The 27470-nt window shown below is 37.1% G+C and overlaps 1 protein-coding gene across 5 annotated transcripts in view; it reads right to left on the reverse strand.

Moving 5' to 3' along the window:
- PCCA (propionyl-CoA carboxylase subunit alpha) overlaps positions 1-27470 on the reverse strand; it is a 289977-nt gene that overhangs the window by 180907 nt on the left and 81600 nt on the right. For 4 of the 5 annotated variants that reach the window (XM_074815375.1, XM_074815376.1, XM_074815378.1 and 1 more), the window contains 4 exons: positions 24889-24925; positions 18909-18987; positions 9558-9660; positions 5127-5221 (listed from right to left, as the gene is read on the reverse strand). In XM_074815375.1, the coding sequence (XP_074671476.1) occupies positions 5127-5221; positions 9558-9660; positions 18909-18987; positions 24889-24925 (314 nt within the window). Of the gene's footprint in view, positions 1-813; positions 834-5126; positions 5222-9557; positions 9661-18908; positions 18988-24888; positions 24926-27470 lie in introns of those variants that run through there. The other variant, XM_074815379.1, reaches the window with a different exon arrangement.

Below are 27470 nucleotides of genomic sequence, written 5' to 3' on the forward strand. Positions count from 1 at the left end.
CTTCAAATCTTTTTCTCACACATATATCTGTTATTCTTTCGACCAAATAGCTCCTATGGCAGCATGAAGGCTGAAAAGTAAAAAGAATTCACAAGATAAAAGCACTAGAAAAAAAAAATAAGATCAGACCTGACATATTTCACTGATAAGACCTTCTTCAAGCTGTTGTAAAGTTGATCAAAGACAATACAATTGGTTTCTCCCATTGTTTCTACAGCTGGAGAGATGAACCACATGGGCAAGATGTTACCTCTCCACTTCCAGTTCATCCGATAATGTTTCCCAAAATATCTCCACCACCTTCACTCACACATAAGGTTGAGATTTTGAAAAGTACAGACAGTTACACCATCAGTGAAAATTTATTGCTCAGCTTAGACGAAAAAAAAAAAAACACAAATCATCCATAACATTTACCCTTCCTCTGAAGATATCACAACACTGGGAGGGTCACCTTTCCTGCTCTTAGGAAATAGTTAGGCATACTGTTTGTTTAAAAAAATTTACTTACCTACAAAAAACATTCTGCTTTAAGATATCTATTATGTACTATACTACCATACCATGGGCATAAATATGCTAAAGTGTTTGAGAACACAGTTTTGCCCCCACATCTAAACTGTGCCCACCTATGAATCATGTACACAGCCACAAGAGGCGGCTCACTGTTTCTCTTACCCCAAACCCTTCAAGGATTTACAAAGTGATAGGAAATGTACAATCTGATATATATACATGCACAACTCTAAGGAGAACTTGTACATAGAGCGTAGTTCAGTAATACACCTTTCTGCTAAATTCTTGCCTACATACATTTATTCAAATTGTCGCTGGCTTCAAGGAGCACCTTGGCAGTTAATCTGGAATATGATGCTGAAGTACTTGGCATCATACTGAGATCTTTCAGAGAGACCTTAGTTCTTGGAGAAAGTGAAAGAAGTTGCTGTCTGTGCACCTTCCAAGGATAGAAGCATTCCTGAGAGAAACTAACAATGAAGCATGCAAAAAAGGTCACAAAAATAGTTTAACTTGCATTCTAATGCAGTTACTTACTGGTAAACTAGCCTCCCCTTTAAATCTCCTGCCTCTTAGATCTTTGTCACAGGCAGAAATAGAAACATTTTTGTCCTTTGAACTGAAAGAACATCTGTCAATTTAAAAAGACTCCACAAAACTAACATCTAGCATAGATAAGGCAATCTCAACTCTGAACATATGCAGTTAGGAAAAAAAACCATAATAAATTATTTCCTGCATGACATGAAACTCAGGGAAATTTTGGGAAATTGTTGAGAGACTGTCCTAAGAATCACCTTACTCTGAAAGTCTGGGGTGCTAAGGTTTAATCCAAAGCACATGGAATCACTGTTGAAAAGTAGAGACAACAAAGGAGAATAAGCAGGCAGCTAGCAAGTTCTAAGGACTCGCTCACTGTCTGTGCTAATACAGATCCTGCATGTCAGTACAGAATACAGTAGCAGGGTGCTGGTTCCACCATTACTTGTCCAGGAAAGGTCTGAAAACGTACAGAGAAGGTTTAACACCCAGTGTTCTGAAGCTCAGCATTTTGAGATGATAGTTAGAGACCGCACCTCGAATACCATGTTCAGTTTTGGGCCCCTCACAAGAAAGACACTGAGGCGCTGGAGCATGTCCAAAGAGCAACAAAGTTCATGAAGGGTCTAGAGAACATGTCTTATGAGGAGCGGCTGAGGGAACTGGGGTTGTTTCATCTGTAGAAAAGGAGGCTCAGGGGAGACCTTATCGCTCTCTACAACTACCTGAAAGGAGGCTGTAGCAAGGTGGGTGCCAGTCTCTTCTCCCAAGTAACAAGTGATAGGATGAGAGGAAATGGCCTCAAGTTGCACCAGGGGAGGTTTAGATTGGATACTAGCAAAAAATTCTTCACCGAAAGGGTTGTCAAGCACTGGAACAGGCTGTGCAGGGCAGTGGTTGAGTCACCATTCCCGGAGGTATTTAAAAGACATGTAGACATGGCACTTAGGGATGTGGTTTAATGGTGAACTTGGCAGTGTTAGGTTTACAGTTGGACTCAATAATCTTAAAGGTCTTTTTCAACCTAAACGATTCTGTGATTCTAAACGGTATTCCATGGAGAATCAAACATTTGATCTCTTTGACTGCTACAGCAAAGGACAGTGCTGGATGATCATGGTGAGTGGAAGAGCCTTTGTGTGGCACTTCTCCATAACAACATTCCAAAAATCTTAACTTTGGGCATCAAATAGTACAGATAGCCAAGTGCCTCTGAACAGCTGGACATTCCTTCACCCAAGTGGTGAGGCAAAAGTTAAAGTGCTTTAAAAAGCGTCCAACAGGTTCTGAAATTATTAGATAGGACACCTGCTCTCACCAAAGTGAAGTTTAAGAGCAGTCTTTTGAGCTCCAGTTATTGAATAGGAAGTCAGCTAAGACACTTGTATATTTACTTTCTATTGATCCATTTACTTTAGATTGATCCTAAAGGATCAACGGATTTTCTAATAAGCTTATAAGCCTTATTTCTCCACGAAAAAGAATCCCTTATTAATCGCTCTAGCAGACAGGAAAATACAACCACACTCTCACATTTTTGCTTGCCAAAGTACACTGTCTCATAGCAACTCTCTCTGAAAATTACTAGAGAAGAGTTTGGGCACCGGAGGAACAAAAACTGAACTAAGGAACAACAGACTATTAAGTGTTACTCATCCGTTTAAATTTCAGCCTCTGTGGTGAAATGAGAAGTCAACAGCATCTTCCAAAAAGGTGTGAATCTAGAAGCAAAGAAAATTACTGCAAATCACTAGGAGTTTTGTGTAGCACCAACTTTGTCCAGCACTAACTACAAAACTAGCAATGATCAGATGTGTCATATTGTTTGTGCTTCCCAGAACAGAGTAGGACAGCTGACTACATGTTAAAAGGGTTTAAGCAAAGTTTGTTGGTCTCCTATTTGAAACTGGGGGATTGACCACTGTGAACACCAGGGCTCCCTTGAATACTGTAACCTCATCAGGGTGTAAACTGAAGTTTTCTCTCCTCACGAAAGAGGCTTGGTTTGGTTTTTGTTGGTTTGTTTTGGTTTTTGGTTTTTTTTTTTTTACAAGAGACTGAACTTCCCTAGGAAAACTCAACATTCAAACACAAAATGATCCCATAAGGTTATGTTCAACAGCTGCAGGCTTAACTTTCAGAAAATCACAGAGATTATTCTCATAGCCAAAAGGCCCTCAACAATCAGTCTCTTAAACTAGATACTTAGGAAAACATCATCATAGGAAAAAAGTAAATCAAAAGAGGCTTGAGAAGAGGTCAAAAGCCCTAAATTGTACAAAAGACAAACAAACATTTTAGCCCAAAGCATCCCTATCTCCTGGGCTTCATGAAAAAAAAGCTTCAACCTATCTCAGAGCTCTTAAAGGCATCTACTATTTAAAACAGGAGAAAAAAAGGACTACTGAGGACTTCTTATTTCCTCCACCCAGCCACACAAGAAAAGGTGTTTCCAGGAGTCATTAATCAGTGAGACTAACTGAAACAGCATTCACAAGAAGGACTAACTTCAGTGTCTCACAGAAATTAGTGCCCTGCTTATCTGCACCAGTCTTGTAATCCTTTGTAAATAAATGGATTCTGCAGCAAACTGCAAGGGGCTGTAAGGCAGATAAGATAAGGCTTCCAAAGCTGTCAGTAAAGTCTGGAGAGTGTAAAACATTCAACAAGAAGCAAGAAGAGTTTTCACGCCAAATTTTGGAAGCTATTGACTTGACCACACTCTTTTGTAGAGTTATAGGAAGGGATGAGAAAAATTACTGGCAACTCCAACAGAGAAGCCCAAGAAAGTTAAAAGGCTGATATTTCTGATGAAAGAAAACACTCTGATTACAGTTGGCTGGGGAGAGAAACACATATCGTTTCCTTTAATTGACCACAGGAATGGAGAATGATCAGACAGAAGAGGCAGGCAGCACCTTACAGGTACTCCCGAGCCAAAAGACTCTCCTAAGTGCTTAGGTAGACATATATGCACACTCACATTATAACAGGACCTGAAGCCTTCACATTTCACAAACAAAAACATAGTAAGGTCTTTAGGCATAAGGCTTCTAAGAAATCCACAAGCACTACAGGAAGCAATGACAGGTATTTAAGCATTTATTAGTGGTTCTGTATCCTTAGATTTAAACTTTATTTTTCAATTTAAAATCTAGGTCGTAAACAGTGCCAGTCCCACAATTATGATCCAACATTAACTTATATGCTGACTATAAATAAACATCACTTGAATTATGTGCTTTTCCTCACATCCTAAACTGTTGCATCACATAGGTCTGTGCTATAAAATAATGGCAAACCCATCGCAGCTGGTGAACACATTACACTGGGAATTCCCACAGGTAGTAATATACCTCTGCCTGTTTTTCTGAAATCAGAACTTCTTTATGTGCTTTTTTCTACACATTTTCTCCGATGAATGCAATGCAACAGAAAACACAGCAAGACCATACCTTGCACAGCAGCAATGTATTTCATCTCCATTTGAAATCAGTGGGATTAAGATCATTTAGCACCTTTGAGTTACTGGACACCTACATCTATAGTTCACTACCATGAATGGTACTAGAAGTGTCACAGAGTGTTTAGTACTTCATGCTCTATTTCAAATAGAAATAAACAGTATTATCTGGCCCTCTCACAATTACTATAACATAGTCAAATATCTGTATCTGTGGTAAAATGAATACTTATTCCATACTTTATTTTGCTCTTAACTCCAAAAGCTGCATGGCAAAGAAAAGGAAAAATAATCTCAGATACATTAATCTCATATACCACATATATTTGATTGGTAAGATCTATATCCATTTTATACAAAATCATGAAAAAAAATTAACAACACAGCACCTGTTTTCTTCTTACAGAAAGACATCATGAAGCAAAATCAGAACACCCCCAAGTACAACATCAAAATTGCATTACAGTTAAATGACTATAACTTAAACATTTTTTTGTGGTTTTTTAACAGAATAAAATTTGCATGCACTTGCACAGTAAATAAAATCAGCATTTTTCCAAAAGTTCTTTCAATAACTGAAGCTGCATCAGGAGTCTAGTATACATACCTTGGTGCTTCCTCCACAACTTTTTGGTTTCTCCTTTGAATGGAGCACTCTCTTTCATTCAACCACAAGGCATTACCATGTTTATCTGCCAAAACCTGAAATAATAACATGCTGCCATTAACAAACAGATGTATGTATATGGCCTATAGACATTATACTAGTATGTATCATTAAGTTAGTTTAATTTAAAAATAATTTCTTTCCAATCTAGAAATAAAGGTTGGAAAAATGCTAGTGCAGAAAATTAATTGTATATGAAATACTAATTGAATGCTCCTTCAAATTCTGAACAGGATTATTTTTAAAGACTCTATAGTCTACACATAGCAAAAATCCACTCACTCCAAAATTTGTGAGAAACTCCCAAAAGTTCAGAAATCAAAAGACTGAAATAAGATTAAAACTATGTTTTCAGGCATTTAAAACTGTATTGCATAATTAAATTACACTCAAGCATATTGTTAAGCAATATCTTGTGTCAACGAAGAAGAGAAACATCTCAAAGGATGCCAAAACTTTGCTCCTGAATTACACACAATAGTTTTCAGAAACAATGCTTAACAGAGCTTTCTCAGTAGGTGAACCACAGCACTCTCTTTAATGAAGAGGAAAGTCTTCAGAAACTTTGCAATCTTTTATTAAGAATAAAATTTGCTACTCCCTCACTACTTTCAATGGAAATTGAAGCAGTAGTTTCAAGGAGTTTCTCAAAAATCAGGTGTCAACTGCAGTTCTTGGCTGCAGCTTCAGTTCATGGAATAGTTAAACAGAGTAAAGCATGTAAATCCAACTACCTAATTACATATTGGAAAAAAAACCAAGTCCAGCATAACAGAAATCTCAACTGATTCTGCAACTTCAAACTGGAAAGAAAAGTAAGACAAGGAATTCTATCCCTTTATGAAATCAACTGTACAGTGCAACTATTTCCAATGGTGGGATAGTAGATTTGAAGATTCAAGCAGACTTCTTCCAATCTTGTAATGTTATATTCTACATTGATTCTTGGAACAATTTCTTTCATTGCAGACCACACCTGCTCCCTTTCTTCCTTACAAAATTTTCCCTCTAATCCATTTTTTTCCATCTTCCTGCTCTGATCTGCAGGAACCTGTGCCAATATTCATGCTTCATTCTTTAATAGTGCAGTTCTACACTGAAAACAGACAAGATAAAAAAAGGAGACAATCTTCCTCAAACTGCATGAACTCAACCATATCTACTCACATTTGTGACAACGAATCTGTATTATTTATTATTCCTTTTAGCACTACAGAGCGAGTGTGGCACTAAGCAAGATGAATTCCTGCATCAATGACACCAATGTTTGCTGATGCGTGAATAATCTGAGTAGATGTGACTGAAAACGAGGCACTGATCTCATGAAGACAACTCGCGTGCACTGTGCAGCACGAGACCCAGAGTGCTCCGCACCCTATACGATCAGACTTATCTTTTCCCCAGAAATTCTGTTGCACTCCCATAAATTTATGGAGCTTTCTAAGGGAAAAATCCACTCCAAAGAGTTCTACAAGACTGATGACTTTGGGAGTTCCTGAGCTACAGCTTGTCCCAGAACCTTCTTCCCTGCCCAGGGGGAGGTTTATCAGCAGCAGCATGAGGGTACTTCAGCCAACTGCTAGATTCTGTAACAGGCGGCTCAGTACAAAGCCAAAAAAAAACCCCAGCAGCATCTAAAGCAACTTCCTATCCGAGTCCTAACTCATCCAATCCAGGACTAAACATCACAGAGCTCTATAGAAACTCACTTGGGAGGACAAAAGATATTTAGAGGGTTTTTTTAATCTTAAAACAGTACCTCTAGGGCACAGCACGGTACTTGATAGAAAAATCGCTATCTTGTAAGTAGAATGGTTCCTTGTGAGCACTTCTGTTTCATTCTTAGAAAGCCTACAACTTGCCACAGAATTCAGCCTCACCAAAATAAATAAACCAAAAAGTCCTGGGATATTTCAATAAAAATGAGTTCCTGTGCTTCTCTCTCCTCTCTCGCTGTATTTTCCTGAAGGGGATAATAAAATATTTTTCAAGCCAACTAGGAAATATTTTCTTTCACTTCAGGACATTTCTTGTATCCTACTTAATTTCTGCAACCTGAACATTGAAATAAATGTTTTTCCATTATCAGTTAATATGGCTTGAAGAGACATGCATGAATATTTACAATGAAAACATAATTATAAACTGAAAAAGCCAAACAACATCTAGTGTTAGGCTTTTACTTTCATTTTGAGTCCAAAGTTTTCATTATCAGAAACTAAAGACGCTTACTTCATAAAACAATTATACTTCAGAAGACATTTACAGAATGTTGAAATCATCATCTCTGAAATGACGTGAGATTCCAATACACATCTCACTAAAAATGCATGTCACAGCAACAGCTTTTTTCTAAATATCTAAATATTCCTAGAAGAAAATGTCCTGTTTTGTGGGATTAGATGATTGTGACATTAGTATGTGCTATATACATCTAGATTCCAAAATAATTAAAGTATTGTAACCTCTACCACATGATTCAGCTAAATTCTACTTCCAGCTGTAAAACTGCTATTTAGCCAAGCAATAGTTAGACGTTCCATGTACTCTTTAAACTCAGGTCCTTTATATAAGATATTTCAGAAGAACAAGGCTTCAAATCAGTTCAAGCATAAAGTCTATTTGGACTCTATTTTCCTGTTAATTGTTTTAGTCTTTTCTCATGTTTTACAAAGTGATTGTTTTATAGCTAGACACAGGAAACCCCTTATTTAACAATTTTAAGTACCAATGCTTTGGAGCTATATGAGAATGTTAAAAAAAAGTTCTATTTAAAAGTTACTGCTAAATTAATAAATATTTGGCATCTGGTCTCAAATTGTTTGTATATTTAACAGTCTGAAAATGAACCAAGGTCAACGTCCTAAAGCTGATAAGAACATGAAGTTAAAATGATATGCTATGATATTGTTAAAAGGTATCATCAAAGTGTTTGTGTAAGGAAAACAACATTCACTGTACACTTATTAGAAATAAAACTATGAATTATTAATAGAAAAGCTATGTTGTTTAATCTAGGTGAAATTATTTGGCTGTTCTTAAATACAGTACTGCTTAAATTTTTTGACAATGTAAAAACTGCCCCTAACTCATGAAAGTATGGAAGACTCAATCTCATCTAAATTTAGTCAGTCAGTAGGAACCTGCTGAAGCTCACAAACCTGCAAGCACTGAAAGGAATAGATCTTTAATGTATACTGATTTGCATAGAAAAAGAAACAAAGACACAGGTAGCCAAAAATTATTAACCATGGCAAGAGAATATAGGAAGATGTTCAAGCAATCTGACCTCTTTTGTAACCTAAGATTAATGCTGAAACTAAATGTTTGCTATATACCTTTTTGTGACCCTTCAAAAGAGAATAGGTTGGGGTTTAAATTTCATTTTTACAGACTGTTTCTTCATTTCACATATGCAATAAGTTAGCCTGTGCACATAAAATAAATAAAAACATAGGAAGTATCAGGTTGTGTGCACATATCCGGCAGAGTAAAAAATGTTAAGCATTTCTCTCTTACAAATCATTCCACACTATCAAATGTATTGTTGTTGTTTCATTCAGTTACTGAGCTACTGTCAAAATACTTCAGGCTCTCACTGTAAAAGAAAATATGCCACAACTTAGAGTTTGTATTTTGGACAAAAATAAATTACACTTCTTTTGAGAAAATGAACATACTCCATATAGATCTCTCATCATAAAAGATTATTTCAAGGCTATTGACAAAGCCAATTTAACTGCCTACATAAGATCAAACACATCACAAATTTAAAAATGTGATTTTGTTAAGAGTCTGTCTGAAACAAATGAGTCTTGCTCTGCATCAGCACATCTGGCTTAGCACTAGATCCAATAAAAGATATAAATGGTCATAATCCAGAAGTTAAGGAGAATACACCTGATTTTGAACCACAAACTGCCCAAAATGGGACACAAATCCTTCTGAGTTCCCAGGGAGCATTAGATCCTTCAGAACAGAATCCAAAATAGTGACAAAACCACCTAGAGCTTGCAAGAAAAGCACGAACTCCTACATCCTCTGCTGCACTCAAGCACTGCAATCAGGATCCAGAGTTCAAGCTCCAGCCCTCAGGACAGATGCCTACAACCTTTTTCCCCCCTCCCCCCAAAGAATTGAGCACGGTTCATTGTCTTCCTGCTAAAGAAAGGCTAGAGAGTAAAAACAGGAAGGCTGTATTGTGCATGATAGCCCTGTAGTTTGAGCAATGGCCCAAGACACAGGAAAGCACAAGACTCAGCCTTTTTTAGCAGAGTGTTTGAAACATTTTGAACTTTGATTTAATTTATTAGTCCAAACCCTATTAAATAGACAAACAATAATAGTAGGAGTAATAATAATACCACCAACCTGGATTTCTATGTGACGAGGGTTATCAATGAATTTCTCTATCAGTAAACGATCATCACCAAAACTTGAAGCAGCTTCTTGAGATGAAAACCTAAAACCTTCCCTTAAATAATGAAAACAACAACAACAAAAAAAAAATCTGTATTTTAAAAGTCAAGTTCTGAAGTACACAAGAAGGAACACTTGTTCATTCCAGTCATCTGGCAACACACACATCCAAAACTCAAGTTTTACCATTTGCGCTTGAGCCTTTAATGAGTATCCCTTTTTATTTTTTTTTCTTACAAAGATGAAAAAATTACATTCTCAAGGCACAAAGAATTTCACTGTGTTTAAAAAGTCTGAGCAATTATTTGTATGAATTTTCTTTGTTGGCATTTTCTTCTGCAAAAGTAATGAAGTAATCAAATTTTAAAAACCATTAGTTACCAAGCACTTGTTATACAGAAGGTAAAGCTTACCACTATTTAAGGTATGCAGCCCCCTTAATACTCAAGAATAGAAGTTAGTTGCACATTAATTAGATGAAAGAACTGCAGATATAATATTGCAGACCTTGTAAATTCAATCACTGAACACATAACATGAAGATGCAATACTTTATAGAACATACCAGCTGTACTAGTTTTTCCCTGCATTAAAGTATAATTGAGCATTATACTGCACATCCTGTGTACTTCCCTGTTTTCTCTTTTACATATGTAATTATTCAAACAAATAAAGGATGTAAGATACTTTATTGACTTTATTTTTCATGGCAGGAAAATTACTTCTATGGGGCATAACTGCTGACAAACTTCATGTACAGCTTTCTCAGGGTGAAATGTACCATAATGCAGGGACCCAAGGGCTCCACAGAAGTTTTCTACAGGCTCTTTAACTGCCATAGCAGTCCCACATATGTTGATGCATATGGAAAGATTGGGGTAAATTTCTGTGGGATTGACTACTGAGATGCAGCAGCCCTGATATTTAAAACGTGCCCAGAATAAGAACTAAGGCACAAATTAGTTGAAGCTTTCATGTTTTCCAGTATTTAGTTCAATTCCACAAACTAAACTCAGCCAATAAAACCATGAGATGGGTATATCTACAGTATAGATATGTGTATATTTTAAGGTGTTTCTTCACCTTTTTTCAAGATTGTAGAATAATATGCTATAATTGAGAGATTATACTCAGTGTATAATCTTTCCTAAATTCATATTTAACTTCAATATATTGAATTACTTAATAAAAAGGAAAAGGGACATCAAAATTTGTGATTCTATACAGTACTTGATCTGTACAAAAAACCAAAGTAACTAACAGCCATACACAGTGCTTCTTACTGAAAGATTTAGAGCTATTTTAACTCCTATATCAAAGGCTTTGTTTCCTTTTGTAAACATTTTATCAGACAGTTTTATGCACAATTGACTATTTTTCCTTCATTAAAGTATGTGCTAATTACAAATCTAAACTGCAATACTTGTTAAAAAAAAAGGTGCTTAATTATCTAACCCATACATCTGTAAATCTTTTTTAAATTATATGTAACAGGAACGACTATCTCAGTCAGGTATTCTGACCTTGTTTGTATCTTACAAAACTGTGCAGTTGCATTTGTCAGTGATAAAAATTACCATAAATACACTTCACCTTCCTTAAAGAGCTCATACTAACCAAATGGAGATGGGTCGGAGTCTTTTTATGAATATTTAAAAAAAAAAAAACACATAGCTGTTTAGGCTAGAAGGGAATTCGTATTTGCAGCATTAGCCTTTGATCACCAAGCAGCAGCCCTATAGAGCCTCACTGTAAGGAAGATGCTCCCCATGCAGCACAACTATGTTGGCATGTGCAACCAAGCCCAAAACTTTCCCCTCCACATTAACCCCCAAACAGAAGTGCAGGGGAACTTGGGACAGAGAAAACTGAGCTTACTGCCCCTGTCTTTACAGAACGGGTTGTTAGGTGTTGGAATGGGCTGCCCAGGTAGGTGGTGGAGTCCCCATCCCTGGAGGTGTTTAAGAGTCGGGTCAACTTAGCGCTGAGGGATGTGGTGTAGTTGGGAACTGTTAATGTTGGGTTGATGATTGGACTGGATGATCTTCAAGGTCTTTTCCAACCTAGACAATTCTGTGATTCTGTGTCTAGGCCCAGGTACAGTTTACCCTACAAGCAACATGCTGTTTGCAGCCTAATCAAGCCCTGATGTTTGACAAGATGCAGTCATTCAGGCTGATGCACCTCACCTATACGAAGGCCATCACTGATACCTCTACACTGTGGCTCAAAGTACAGGTACACTGGTCAGAAGATTTCTGAGCAGGGGCTCTGCACAGACCCATACCCAAGTCACTAACCATCTATTAACACAGCCACCATCACAGCTTTACGGTGCCAGCCACATGCACTAGACCAAGGGGCAATGAGTGTGGAGGACAATTATTGTCTAATTGTCCACTAGACAGCATTGGACACACCACACTACGGGGGCCATGAGCTAAGCCAGTATGTCAGGAAGAGAGCAAACAGAAGCAGCTAAGAGAGGCTTTGTCAGGAGATACTTTTGGTAGTTTCTCATAAGGAGGAGCTGGTGGTAGGGGTAGTTCTGACAGCAGGGTTTGTGGCTGGGAGGGGCTGGCATTTCAGTTGCAAGTTATTTATCTATTCAGGCAAGATTTTCTGTTGAGTTAGTTTTTTCTTAGGTTCTCAGTAACTTCTAGTGGCAGTTTTCATTTTTTTTCCTATATACAGATTTGCTGCTTTTAGGTGCTTTCATCAGCTTCTGCTAGCTGTTTCCCAACTCATAGACTGATAGACTAGTTCATGATGAAAAGGGGCCCGCAGGCACCTGCTGTGAGGATGACTCACACCCCAGGTCAGCCACCTGGAGACACACACTGCCATGGAGCTGATAAGCTGGAGCACTGCTAATATTATGGCCCCACAGTGACTCCACTGCCCCAGCTGTAGGAGTACCCATCACACATCAAATGCCTTGACACAAGTTAGGCTTGGAGCAGAGGGGCTGAAAGGCCACCACAGCCCATACCTAAGACCGGCAGCAAACACTACTGCCTCTCCTCATGGACAGCATGGGTCATGCTGGTGGGAGGTGCACACTAGTCAAAGCCTGTAGGCATCAAGAGGGGGAAAAAAACCAAAACAAACCCAAAAAAAAACCCCAACCACAAGAGGTCCACCTCAACCAGCTGTACATAAAGGCATGTGGCCAAGGAAACAAACAGGAGCTGGAGCCTGCATGCAGACACAGAACTGCAACATCCTTAGAAGAGCTGACATGGTGGGACAGGACACAAAACTGCAGCACTGCAATGAATGGCTACCCAATCTTTAAGACAGGTGGTAGGACAGGCTTGCCCTTTTTATGAAAGGACAGGTCAAATACATGAATCTCTTCTTGGGAAAAGGCAATAGGGTAAGAGCTGGAAGGTGTGGAACAAGGAAGAGACCAGTAAGGGTAATACTGCAGTGCAAATTTGTTAACAGTTCACCCACTCAAGCTGACAAAGTGGACAAAATTCTTCTTTAAGCAACCCAAAAATCTCTACTGAGTGTCTGTGTGGTTTGTTTTGTGTTTTCTGGGCTGGGGGTTGTTTGGGAGGGGGAGGGGTGGTTTTCTGGTTTGCTAGTGGTTTGGGTTGTTAGTTGTCTGTTGTTTGGTGGTTGGTTTTGGGGTTTTTTTTAAAACAGGAAACTAACCTCCCCAACATCTGTTGGAAAAGCAACACAGATGACCACAAGCAATCTGAGAGATTTCTGATGGATGTTGGGGACAACTTCTCACCACAGACATTAGATAGGCTGAAGAAGAGGAACTACCAGTAGCAGAAGAGGATGGAATCAAGGATCTCTTGAGAAATCAACCCATACAAGTCAGTAAGACCAGATGGGATGCTAAGAGGTAGCTTATGTCATTGTGAGACTGCTCTGTCATCTTTGAAAGGCTTTGGAGGTCAGGAGAGACTCCTGATGACTGGAGGAAGACAAACATTGCACCCAACTTTGAGAAGTCAAGAGAGATGGTCAGAGCACACCAGGATCAACACAGCTAGGCTTGTTGAATCTGAAAGACAACAAGGCTTTAGTGGACATCTAACAGCAGCCTTCCAGTACTTAAAGAGGAGTTTACTAAGACAATGGAGGCAAGCTCCTTATTGCAGTGCACAGCAGAAGAATGAGACTGTGGCCATAAACTGAAGTGGGGGCTTTTCCAACTGGATGTCAGTTTAAAAAAAAATTACTGGAAAGAACTGAGAAACAGGGAAGGCTGTTTAGAGAGGCTGTGGAATCTCAAAGCAAGACTCAACTGGGCAAAGCTCTAAGCAACCAGCTTCAAATTGAGTGCTGATCCTATTCCAAGGATGAAGCTGGATGAGATGACATCCCTAGGTCCCTTTAAACATGCATGATTCTATAAGGGGAAGAAGGGGAAGAACAGGATGTCTTTAAAAGGTTCCCCTCTCTCCCTACAGTACATTTATTCACACCATAGTATAAGTTGTACAAAAGTATTTATTGATCTTGCCACAAGCTTTCTTGTGGTTTTCTGAAGTGAGATAGCCCTTGCCAACTTTCTGCCTCCAGCTCAGAGATCCGCATTGCTGCTTTAATTAAAACAACCACTTTCTTTGGAGGCAGCCAGACACTAACTGCAGTCATTATGTAATATTTCAGTTTCCAGTATCAGGAAATAGTAAAGGAAAAATAGTCTTCTCTTGTCAAGGCCAGAATCAGAAAGGCCATCTAGTTAAAAACAGATGTTTGATAACTATTAGTACAGCAGAATCCCTCTAAAACTATGACTGGTAAGTTAAGTAACCTATAAATACTCAAATGTTGTTTGATTTTACACACAAACCCAATATCCATTGCTTAATTTTACTCCAAATTTTTAAAAACTAAAATGATCCAGTCACAGCATTTTACATACATTTACACATATAGCTGGCATGAAAATCTGAGTTTTAAAAAAAAAAGTTTTTTAGGAAACACTGTTCATTCATCCAACTAACTCCTTTCCCTCACCTGAACACTACTACAGCACATACCTGTGCAGGACAGACCAAGGATGCCAAACTCACACTCCCATTTTTGCAGAACAGTCTGACAGGCCAAATGCACTGCTTTAGGAAGGTAATAAAACTCAACATACAGGCTTGTAATAGGGAATGCTCTTCAGTTTTCTAAAGCATTGTCCTCTCATGCTGCACACTTCATATTTCCTTTGCCTCAGGACATAGGGGATTCAAAATGACTCATTACATATTATTCCACTTTAACTTCTTCCAGTTCCGCTGCTCATTCCTTCAGAGCCACTGGAAGATTACAACATCAGGGAAAAAATAATATCAACAGATGTTTCTGAAGGAAGGTGGGAGAATGACTGCAGACTACAAAAACAAATTTGCTAGTAGTTCTCCCACATACCCTGTTGGACCATCCCAATGAAGAGCAACAACTGTGGAACAGTGGGATAAACACAGCATGGTACCATAGGACCACAGAAGAGAAATTATAAGGAGTTCTTGGAATTTGAGAGCAGATGTTTGACTTAAGTTCATAAAATTGGCATAAGCACTAAGAAAGAATTTAAGTAACAGGACAATTTATATTTTCCTGTTACTGTAAGTTAAAAGGCAAAAATCTTTCACTAAATAACTGTTGTCAAAGTTGCCTTGGTTGAAAACTTTCAAAAATGATACTCACTAAGCATACAAGATTTCACTATCTAGGAAGAGTTACAGAAGCTGACACAATTGGGGGGAGGGTAGGAAATAGCACAAAGCTCCAAATTTCTCAAAGAAGATTATTAGAAGATAATTCAGTACAAATTTCCAACTTAAAAGTTATCATGTTTGCAGCTGAAACTACTAGGGAAACTAATTTTTATCTGCAAATCCACAGAGTTTAAAACAAGGACCAGTAGGCTCCTGTTTGAGAACCTCTGATACTGAATGTACATGCCAATAAGTATCTCTGTGGGCAAAGATCCATCACAATCTCTCCCAGAAAATTTAAATCTGTTCTTTGGAGAGGATAGGGTTCTCAAGTGAATTCCTTTTCAGAGCTGCCAGCAGACCATTTGAAGCCATGAACCCTGAAGACTTAGTTATAAGTACAATTGTTATAAGCGTACTGAAAGCAAGAGAGCCTTCAGTTTCTCCACAATCAAAGAAAGAATGATATAGAAAATTTCTAGATATTCAGATACCTACCCTAGTCATGTTTTATTCTACTTCATAACAAACTTCACGTTGCCTATACTCGGAAAGCACTTTCAGATCAGACTCTCTGGGACGCAAGCAGAGGCTCTTCATATACAAGACCAGAGCTGGGATGATCAACTACACTAAAATAGAAATAGTTTTACATATGTAAAAAACTTTGAGGCTTTGAAAAACCTACAACCCTGTAAACTGCTCTTCAGAAATTTGTGCTTCATTTTCAGGATAATTTCAAGTAGGTACCTCTTATGTGAAGAAAGGGCATCCTAAATTCTACTTATCCAAATCAAGACAACTGACTAGGGATTAAATTAGAGTGAATATAAGGTTATTTTCATTTCAGATGGAGGTTAGTGGCTTGAACGGTACACAAAACTCCACACTAAAACTTGACCAAAATTTGGAAAAAAAGCAATAGAGGTGAGAGTTAGGAGGGATTCGTATCTGAAGAAATTTAACAGTCCTACCCAGATAAAGAGGCAGGGGACAACATGGCAGCCTTTCACAGTCACATGCACATGAAGAGCTATTTCAATTAAAAAAAAATTCTAACAGCGGTAAAACTATTCTAGTATCTCTAGTTAGAAATAGTAGCTGAACGTTACAGAAGTCCTAGCTATAGCAGAAATAATACCATAATATTTAGAGGATCTAACAAAATTTTCATCATTGGGGATATTTAAGAGATATGAAAGATGAAGCACCAGTAAGTTACCACGGCGAGTAATTCTGTAACAGTAGCAATTAAGGTGTTCAGACAGATCTTTTCCATTTCCAGTGGCTATTTCCATGTCACACCACACAATACATTTAAGCCTTCCTTTAATATTTTGCATTGCATTTGAGACCAAAAAAATTTTCAACTATCCTGAAAATCCAAAAGTATGTTTCAAACAAAATTAGTTTATATAAGGGCGTTTTTTTTTAAAATACATTTGGCATTAATCCCACATGACAAAGCCAAAGCAAGTTTACAAATCAAAATATTATCAACAATTCTTCACACTCCTCTTGCATCTACAAACTCTGAAATACAAAAGGTCATTCAGATACTTGCTTGTCAGAGTCTGCCAATAGCTGAAAATTAGTTTATTTTTAGGTTTACATGGATTTGGATGCTGTAAGACAATAGATGAGGCCAACAACTTTTTATATGATATCAAAACTATCAGATACATTGCTTTGTCAGTAACAAGTCCAGTCACCCGAGATGTTCTTCAGACACATAAAAAGGAACAATCTCAGCTCCGTAACACAAATAATGGATATATACAACAAATATTTTACAACCTCATAGATATTTCTTCAAGACAGACTATAAGAGAAACCCAAACGCTCTACTTCATATGTAAATGCAAAGTAAATCTGTTTCTTTCTTCAGTTCTCTTAATCTCACTTTTATCTTCCTTCAACAAGTATTTTGCCAACTTAATGTTGTGTTCATTACTACGTATCCATAAATGTTAAAATAATCATTTCTCCTTGATATAGGATCAGTAACTAGTGTTGATCTGTGACGCAGTCTAGGTATTCTTTCTCTTAGCACCTTTTAGATATTACTCTGCAAAATTACACTGTAAAGACAAGGCTTGCATAACTAACCAAAGGATTATTATATGGACACCACTAGCAAATAATGAGGAGCTGAATGGTACCTCAAAGGCTTTCCATAAACAAGGCAAGCATCTCAAATATTATCATTAAACATCACTGCACCAAAGTACTATCACTAAATTAATTTTGTATGCAAATGTACAAAAAAGAATATCCCTAACTAGTTTCTGTTGATACCAATCAGCTCTATCAGGTAATTTTCTAAACAGTTAAACACAGCTTTTCTCCAAAACAAATTAGTAGTCATGATTTTAGATCTAGTTTTTGATTTTTAAACAGTTACTTTAATCGAGCCCCTTTGCTCCTTTCTGAGTAAAACAAGAAATGAATGCTTTCCTTTCAAGTCCAACAGATGCAATTGCTGCCTGAACAAGATCAAGGCAGTAATTTTGGATTCTAAAGCAGTGGGAACAAAGCATCCTTGTAAGCAAGCAGGTTATTCTAGATCTTCATTCCAATGCACAAAACTATTTTCCTATTTAGATTTGAATATAAATGGGCTAGAGGTAGCAAGGTACAAAAAAACCCCATATTTTCTTTAAATCTGACATTTAACTGTTAGCCATTCATTGTTCTTTTTTCCAGATTTTAGGTTTTGACAAACAAAAATGTAATAGGAAACACAAAAATATGACAGGGAAATCATGCAGGTAACTAAATTAAACTAACGAAAATTTGAGTTATACTCTGAGTTGATTCCAGCATGTGTGCTGCTGCTCTCTCCAAGTGGAAAGGAAAACATTTAGAAGGTTATCTAATTTTGGATAAACTAGGCTTTTTGTTACAAGTCTTTGAAAAATCCAAAACCACATTTTTCTATAATATCAGTGACACATGGGATTGAAAACAGGCTCCTCACTGCTAGAATATCAGCAGAGAACAAATTGTAAAACGTTGAGTCAGTAACAAAAAGTGTTTAGGATTCAAACAACCATTAAGAGACATGAAAATGTCTGTGTGTTTAAACATTGTTTCAAACAGGCAAAAGCACAATAGTTTGCTGAGACAAATATTTTAAACACAGAAGTATGCAATTTATTAGAGCACATTCTGGAAACACAGTATGTGTTTCCACACATGAATAAACAGTCTCATCAACTTTAACAGAACTAATGGCATGCATTAATGTTTGAGAATCAGGGCCAATAAATATTCTACCTAACCCACAGACAATTAATACATCAGCATTCTGAAAGGCAATACAGCAAAATGTTATTTACAGTCTAGATTTACAGTCTATCATTTGACTAAAGGCAGTTGTGTCAGTTTTTTACTCAAATTAATGGACCATGTTTTGTAAGGTTTATGCAAAAATTAATTTTTAACAGGCGCATGCAAACTCCCGAAGTATACCACTCACTATACAAAAGGGAGAAAACCAAATAATATCCAATTTCTCTGTCTAACATTTCATATCTGCTCAACTGTCAGCTCACAGTGGCTTAATGGGACTTTGGTAACTGCAGCATTCATCAAGGCAAGCTTTTGGACAGCATCTCACCTGGTCTCTTCATCATCCCAAGCGATTCTCATGCCTTTCCCACCACCACCTGCTGAGGCCTTGATCATGACAGGGTAGCCTAACAGCGGGGAACAATTAGACAGAAGTTCAAACTTTGTTCAGTTGGTCAGAGGAACATGACAACTGACCACATGTCCAATAATGCCAGTAGACAATAACTCCGTTTATTAGAACACTTTGTTTGGAGGGAGAAGAGAAATTTTTCTTTTCAAGACTTAGCTGTCAATGCAGTGATTCCTTAAGCCAAGAAGGTTGTCTTCTCCATTTCATTTATACCAAAAAAGCACTGAATTAATTATTCCTAAGTAACTAAGTGATTTATGAATGAAGGCATTTGACCTTTTTAAGCTCACATTTCTTTAGGAACAAAAATTTGTTCCTTTGTTACTGCTGAAATAAGCTATAGCTGTGGTAAAATTTTTCAAAAAACTGCAAAAATAAGCAGATCTTCATAAACCACTAGTCAAGAGATTTAGTAAGCAAACCTGTATCTTATCAACACTTCTGGTGCAGTACATTTTAAATAACAGAGCACCTCAAGCTGTGCTGCTCAGATATTATTTAATAGTAAGTATCACAGAAAACAGACTATTACAACTTTTTTTCTTTTACAATAAAAATAATTCTCCCCAAACTGACAACTAGTAAGAAAAAATGAGCAGCATAAATCTGAAAGCATTGTGTATAACTGGTAATAGTGTACTCTCAGAACAAGATACCTTAATATCAGTCAGGACCTTAGTTTTCACGAAGCTAGAAAGGTACAGTAACAAAGTATGCTGTTTAAAAGCTGGTTTAGTAATGATTGTTTATCTTGTAGTACAGTATTTTATTTCAAAGCAACTTCCTAAAACAATTTCTTATTCATATTAGCAAGCTTAATTTTTTGCCCACATGAAGGTACAGCAAATTGAAAATTAAGGATCTGATTGGAAAGTTTTTGATGTTTCTGGGATAGTGTAAAATTCTTCAAGCCTTTGTCTCCAATATGTTTAATGAAAATCATAACATTAAGCCACATATCAGACCAGCTGATACTGTCTGGCAAGAAGAGTCCATCAGTCATTGCAAACTGAAGACACATTCCATAAAAGCCTTTGATGTGGGGACAGAAAGGGACATTTGAATATGGTTCCCAGTAGAAATGGTCAAGTCTGCTATCATATGTGTAACTAATGTTTACAGTTTCTTTCTGGAATGTAGATCTACTCTTGCTCTGTCAAGTGACAGCAATACAGTATGTCCACCTCCTCTCCAAAGTCATTTAACTGAAAGAAGGTTCAGGAGAGGCTAATTAAAACCAGCAAGATCTGGAAAACCTTATGCTTAAAAAGACTGAAGTGGACATTAAAAAAAAAAAAGGCATGACAAGCATAAGAAACAGTAGTGTTTATTGGAAGGCAGGAAAGAGAACATTAACAAAGAAACAGAAAAAAATCAATAAAATAGTTTCCAACATGTTATTAGACTGTGAAACCCCATGCTACAGAGCATTTGTGTAGCTGAAAGCTGTAGAAAGGTAATGGACAAGTATATGTAGAGCACAAATCAAGTTCCTACAGGCAGGGATGACCAAAAGGCTATAAATCTTCATGCTTTAGAGTCTAAAGTAATCTCTAGTTACTAGGTATAAAGGTAAGACCAAACAGAGCCATGCAATAAGCTTGCTGGAGTGTCTCTTAAGTTCTCCTATGAAATATCTGATGCTGCCCACAGAGGGGTATGGGATAAGTCAGAGTAACATTGGGCTCGATCCAGAACTATACTAAGTATTTTCAAGGCCTCTACAATCCCAGAGGAAAAAGGGCATGTGCAACATAACTGTACATTGCATGCAGCAAACCATGAAGTTCAACTCATTTTCATGAAATGCAGTATATGCAATATCTACACAAGCACAACTATACTCGTACTTTGTATCTATGCTGTAGCTGCTTTTCCAGATCCCTGGCAACTGCCAGGCTCCTAGACAAGTCACTGGCTACCTGGAAATAAAGCAAAGAGCACATCTTGTAGGATTTTCATGCAAGATTAGATTTAACCCGGTAATAGTAGCGAACTTATACCTCTGGCAACACTATCGCCAGCTGGAGACGCTCTCCAACTTAAGAGGCTGTAAGTCTGATTCTGAAATAAGCATTGTTTTAAGCCTTATTGTGGCAAACTCACTATGGCAATTTCCATCACCTAATCTATCTTATTCAGTGGTACAAGTACTTGAAAAAAATCATCATCAATTATGCTAACAATTTCAGTCTAACAATATCAGTCTCTTGAATGGCTTGCTGATTTTAATTCTGTAAGCAGAATCTAGTCCTAATTTACTGTTCTTTCATTTCAGCAGCAAAATAAGCATGTTGGCAGTGAGCCTTAGTGAGTCTTTATATTCTACAGAATATAAGAGTTCATATATCACAACTCACATGGTTGAATTATCAGGTAGGATACACAGGTTACTGGTATCAGTCACCAAGTGTAGGACCACTCTGCTTTCCCCAACTCCATCCCACCCTCACTTTTCATGTATACTGATTACAGGTCAATCACACTTGTATGCAAGGCAGTTAAAGGTTCCAGAGAGCTACAATATAGTTAAAAAAAAATTTAAAAAAAAAAAATCAAAGTAAGGCCTGTTTTGAAAAGATACATACAGCTTTTTAGGTTGAGAAGGAAAAATTCTTTGTAACAGACCTCTACAAGTTAGCCAGTCACTCAAAATAAGGGCACTTGAACTTTTGCTCAAATATGCTCAAATACTTACACACTACTTGCTCTCTAGGGCACCGAACTAAGATAAATAGCAGTTCTTCAGCCAATACCAGACTGATGTGTGCTAAGCAAGGAAGGCTTTTTAGAATCTAAATTTTGCGTACATATGGGGTACAGGATTCTGGGATCAGGATGCGTTACTCATCATTCTCCTAACCACTTTTGCACTATTTGGCAGCAATCGAAATTGCTTAAGTGTGCCCATGTGGACCGATTGGATTAGTTGCAGGAAGGGAGAGGCATGCAAACAGTTTCTAATGACGTTTATAAGGACCCATGACAACAGCAATGAAGAGTCTCACAAAACAGGCACATTTGAGTAGGTGTTAGGTTTTCAACCCTTCCCTCAAATTAGATACTAATTTACAGGAAATTAAAATTGCATGTAAGAATAAAAGCCACTCTTGTTCTACAATTTTACATTCTTGCAACACATCTGAAGGATGGGTATAAAAAGATCTTAGAAAGCAAGAAGGTAAAAAGCTGGCAAATTTGAAGACCATCAGGCATACTTTTGCTGTTAAATAGGTAATATTAAGTTAGGACCGCTTTGTTTCCAGGGCAGTTACTATTCTGAGAATCAGAATGCTAGAAGGAGTAAACAAACTTCTGGTATCCCATAGATATTAGTTCCCACCCTTTGCCACCATGGGTTTAGATATCATTCAACCATTTTTATAAAGTTGCAGGTAAGTAGAGCACAGAATGCATTGTGCAATATCAGTCTGAGCAATATTACATGTGGCAACACCAGATCCTTCTCCATCTCCATTAGTGAAAAGCTAGTACTAACTAAACCCATGTCAAATGAAACTTGACAAAAGCATGTTTTTCACCTCTTCAGCTTTGTATCGACTTTAATTTAGTTTAACTGACTGCACTTCATAGTTGTTCAAACCTTTCAAACTGGAGAGTAAAACTTTCTGGAGTTTCATCAATGCTTCAGAAATGAAGAAGCCAGCACTTCTTAATGTACAACTTACAAACAGACTTAAAAGTAGCATGGGAAAAGAGCCAATGTGATTAAGCACCACAGAAAGGATCACAAGAGAAAAACAGACCACACAGACAAATAGGAAAAAAGACTATAGAAATGAGCCTATACAGCAATTTGTGCCTGAACTTCTTCCAGTTCCTGATTTAGCCTAATATCTCCATCACATTATCTCTTGACAACTCACGAGGGGCAAAAGGTATGTTTTACTCCGATACTTCCAAATTTGTATCCATAAATAACAGGCACTGAAACAGCTAAAGGAAATGTCTCAACCCTGAAGTGCCATGCTCCACTATTACAGGATCTTCAGCCAGAACATAGCAGGGATAAGCAGGAGAACACACAGGCAGCAAGAGAACGTTACACAATGGTTTAGAGTTTTAAGTGCTGGCCCATGATGAATTTTTTTTTAATAATTACTTAAGCATTCTTGGAAGACTGGATAAGCGAAATTAAAAATACCCTGAAAGTATTCAATTGCCTATCAAGTGCCTTATATAAGAGGACAAATGCATTATATACATAAGAGACCTTAATTTCATCTTATTTCAGATCCTTTGAAATTACAAATCATTGGGTTTTATTCCAATCAGTGGTCATGATTAGACAGCTTAACCAAACTGATCAACTGCTTGAAACACAAGTGGGGAAAAAGCTAGAAAGGACATTTTTCTTTCACTACATGGCATCATAGTACAAACCTTTTTTGTATCAAAATGGTTTAAAAATTTACCATCTAGATAAAGCAACACCCAGCTGTCTCTAATTGACTTTAATATCTACAAGATTTAAAACTGCCTTGATATAACGACCTCCAAAGTGTACTGATATCAAAGACGGGAACCAGTCAACAGAACACCAGAACTTAGAAGAAAATTAATCAAGAATACATTTTAAAGGATATCTAGGAAGCCACTGAATGCCTTCTGACTTACATGAATCAAAACTGCCTTAAAAATACTTGCTCTTATTTCTTAAAGATTTCCTGCAAGAAAGACTATTGAAATGAAACTGAACTGAAATAAAGTCACTATGTCTTTTTTAAGGACTAAAACCAATTTTATTTACAGTTCTCCTCCAAATGTTCCAATTTGGTTGATAACCTCTTCCTTTTGTTTCTGCTCCCATGACAGTGATCAGTAATCACTTGATTTCCCAACAGGGACATAAAGGCTGACCCACAGAAATGCTGACTTCAATTGTGTCAGCCTAAAAGCCAGGCAAGCCTACACTGAAGGGTTTCAGAGCAATTAACCAGTGAAGGGTAAAAGCCCCAACTTAAACTCAAAAGTGGAAAGGTGTTACACTTCTGAGAAGTCATCTGCAGCAGTGCAAGTCCCAATTTCTATTTGGCACATAAGGCACAGCCATAGCTTTTGACACAGGTGAGATGTATTTGTAGCTAGATCAGTAAGAGAAGCTTCAAATGCAGATACATCCTTTGAATTATGTACCTGTGATGAACCTAAATAGCTTTTCATGGCTACTGCCTCTTAAAACAGGAAAAAAAACACATACAAAAAAAAATCTTATTGCATTAGATTCTTCTTTTAGAAAGCATTTAAGAACATGTGTAATTTCAAGCATATGGTTTAATATTTTCCCTAATATTAAGCTTTAGTAAATAAAAGCCAAAACTCATTAAACACATATTACACTTAACCTTCATCAAAATGAGCCCCAGACAGTTTGCTGGTTGCTCTTTTCACCATTCTGTAAGAGATTCAGAAGCCGAATAGTGACTTTATTCCAGAAAGCACAGAAGAAAGGCTGGTGCTCTGGATGATATTCAAGCTAACTGCAGTCCAACACAGTGATGAAGATCATAACACCACTGGTGTCAGCCTCCATATAAAGAGAAATGTACCATGCCTAACTTCTGACTATCATGTCCAACTGCAGATATACCTTGAAATAACTTCTTTAGCAAGCTACTCATTACTGTATATTACATGCATTCCACATATCATGGCTACACTTGTTCTGTAAAGTCCAGTTTGTAAAGCTAAAATGTGATGATTTAAGAGACAGGGCGTTAACGCCTAGATTCTTCCAGCCCCATAGGCAACAGGGAACTTAAAAACTATTAAAACATTATTTGTTCTATAGGGATTACTTATTACACATTCAATTTAGTCAACCATGTCTGCTGAGAGGCACACAAATCCCACCATAGCTAATTTAAAAACTTACCAATTTCCCTTGCAATTCTGACAGCTTCATCTGCATCCTGTAAAAGCAGGAAATGAGACCCAACGTTAATCCCATCAGCCATTGCACTATGTCCTGAGGGCAGTCATATATTGCACTACTGTCTCCTCTGATTCATTTAATGTTTGATTTTACAACCTTCTGACCCTTTTCAGCCAGAGGAATGTAAAATTAATACCATAAGTGGAATGTAAATTCTACCTCATCATTAGTACACTGAGAAACTCAAAGCAACGAGGAATCAGCTGACAGGAAACACAACCAGGATCGCAAAATGATTTTCTGTAGTTGTAGGAATTTAATGCTAGAATTTAGAAGTTTACAATCAATAATGGACCATAAATCAGATCGTTAAAGTTTGTCCACTGCCAGCTTGTTTCTGTCCTCACAGGTATTTCTTGTGTTTTCCTGGTTCTTGTCAGTAGGGGGAGTAGATTCTCTATTGTTTGGGAGTGATTCAGGTTCAGAAAAAAATCTTGCAGAACTTCTTTAAAGACAAATTTTTTTGTCTAACGAAAAAAGAACACAAGCATTTTACTTTTGTAAATTTTTCATTCTAAAGACAGAATAAACCTTAAATGCATAATTTTCAATTGTATCTGAAATGAGAAGATTCACATAATTGTTTCCATTTAAGAGTCCCCTCATTACTCACATACGACAATTAGAAAAATCCTTTTGTTGATGCCACCTATTGCTTCAGCTGACTCATACTAGTATAGCATGCTACAGAAAAAAGTACTAGAAAACCCAGAGAATAAAGACCAAAATACTTGAATTGTTTTACTTCTTAGTAACCAAATCTCTTCTCCTGCAGTAGTTAATTCTGGTTTCTTCTACTGGTAACAATATTTTTCCATTATATACTCCCAGAAAGAAAAAGGGTTAAATTACAGTGGCATGGATTAAGTTTGAAAATTCCATCCAAATTTGCTAATATTTATACTATTCCATGACATGCATTAAAAAATTTGTATGGAAGGCAGTAATGTCTGGAAACCACCAGCTGCTAAGTGTGTCTGAAACTATGGGGGCTGACTTATGAACATTAAAATGAAACCTGATATTTTTAAAGCTTTCAAGGCAATCCGTTTTAAAAGCACCCAGGTCAGAACTTTAAAAAAAAATACATAAGAAATGTTCATACCTGGTTCATTTATGTCCGATAATAAAACAAAATCCTCTTTAAAAGTCTTCAGTACCTAGTAACAGCCCCATGAAGAATAAGGGGGCTGGCAGGGGAAGTTGTCAGAAAATTTAATTTCCTTTCATTAGCTAGTCTGCTCCACAAATCGGTGCTTGTTAAGTTCAAAGCAGTCCTGAAAGCAACATCAGTTTTAAGTCTTTTTACTCCAGTCACATCTGTTAATGAGATTTTTCCAAATAACAATTGTTTTTAAGTCAAGAGATAAATCTAGCAAAAAAACTACACACACACACCCCCCAAAAAAAAAAAAAAAAAAATCAGGGTTTACTGTTTTATTACACCTTGCTGCTTTCCATGAGCCTGCACCCTCCAAATTTTAGCTTAAAGGGATAAAATGCATGAAAAGGGTCATTTAAGAATGTTAGTGGTTTCCACACATTGAGTTTGAAGGTTCTTTGTTCCTGCCTGTGACAGTTATGTGAGAATACTTCCCCTTAATAGCCTCTCTGTCAGGAAGTGTTAAACCTGCCAAATGCAGACAATTAGAGCCTCTTGAACAAAATGCAGGAAGAGTGATGACTGATGAAGAGCCACGATTATAGTCAAGAAGGAAACTTTTACATTTCTTTTCTCTTGCAAATTCACTCATATATTTGCAAAATAAAATTAAGAAGGGGGAAGCAAACAGAGTAATTTTTTTTCACTTCGTTACCTGCAAACAAGTGGCTAACTGATACACTGCAGTCCACAGGAAGACAAGCTGCAAATCATTATAGGGGAACTTTTCACTACCACTATTTTTATACACACATACAACAACTAAGTAATAAGCGGCATCGTATCAGCAGCACTAATTGTCTCAGTTCTGGCTTGAACAGGCTGAAGTCATCTGCCCAGCACAGTTATTAATTTACACTTTCAACATCTGTTTCTTTTATAGTTGTAATATATTGGAGCCCAAACTTCAGATACAAAAAAAAAAATCAATGCATATTCAAATTCTTTAGCCTTCAAAGAGCATTTCTGAAACAGAAAACAAAAATATGCTGTACTTTAAAGAGAAACTAATAAACAAAAAAATTAATAAACAACTGACATATTGAAATCTCTGGTCTTTCGATCTTTTTCCCTAAGAAGGTATGTTTTAGTATCATGCATTTCACTTGCAGATTACACAAATACAGCAGCGGTTTGAGTACTCCTAAGAAGCTAGGACAGTTATTTTAGATTTTTGGTGCAAAGAACTTCATAGAGATACACAGCATTTGCCGGGGGGGGGGCCAAAAAATTGAATGCTATGACGCTGCATAACACACAAGTCCATATGTGCAAAACATACAAAACCACACTGGTACTAAAAGCATTTTGAGTAATTTTTTAAAAGCAAAATCCTCAATGATTTACTGCTGTTTCCTCC

The sequence above is a fragment of the Strix aluco genome, chromosome 2 (assembly GCF_031877795.1).
Source record: "Strix aluco isolate bStrAlu1 chromosome 2, bStrAlu1.hap1, whole genome shotgun sequence".
Lineage (NCBI taxonomy): Eukaryota > Metazoa > Chordata > Aves > Strigiformes > Strigidae > Strix > Strix aluco.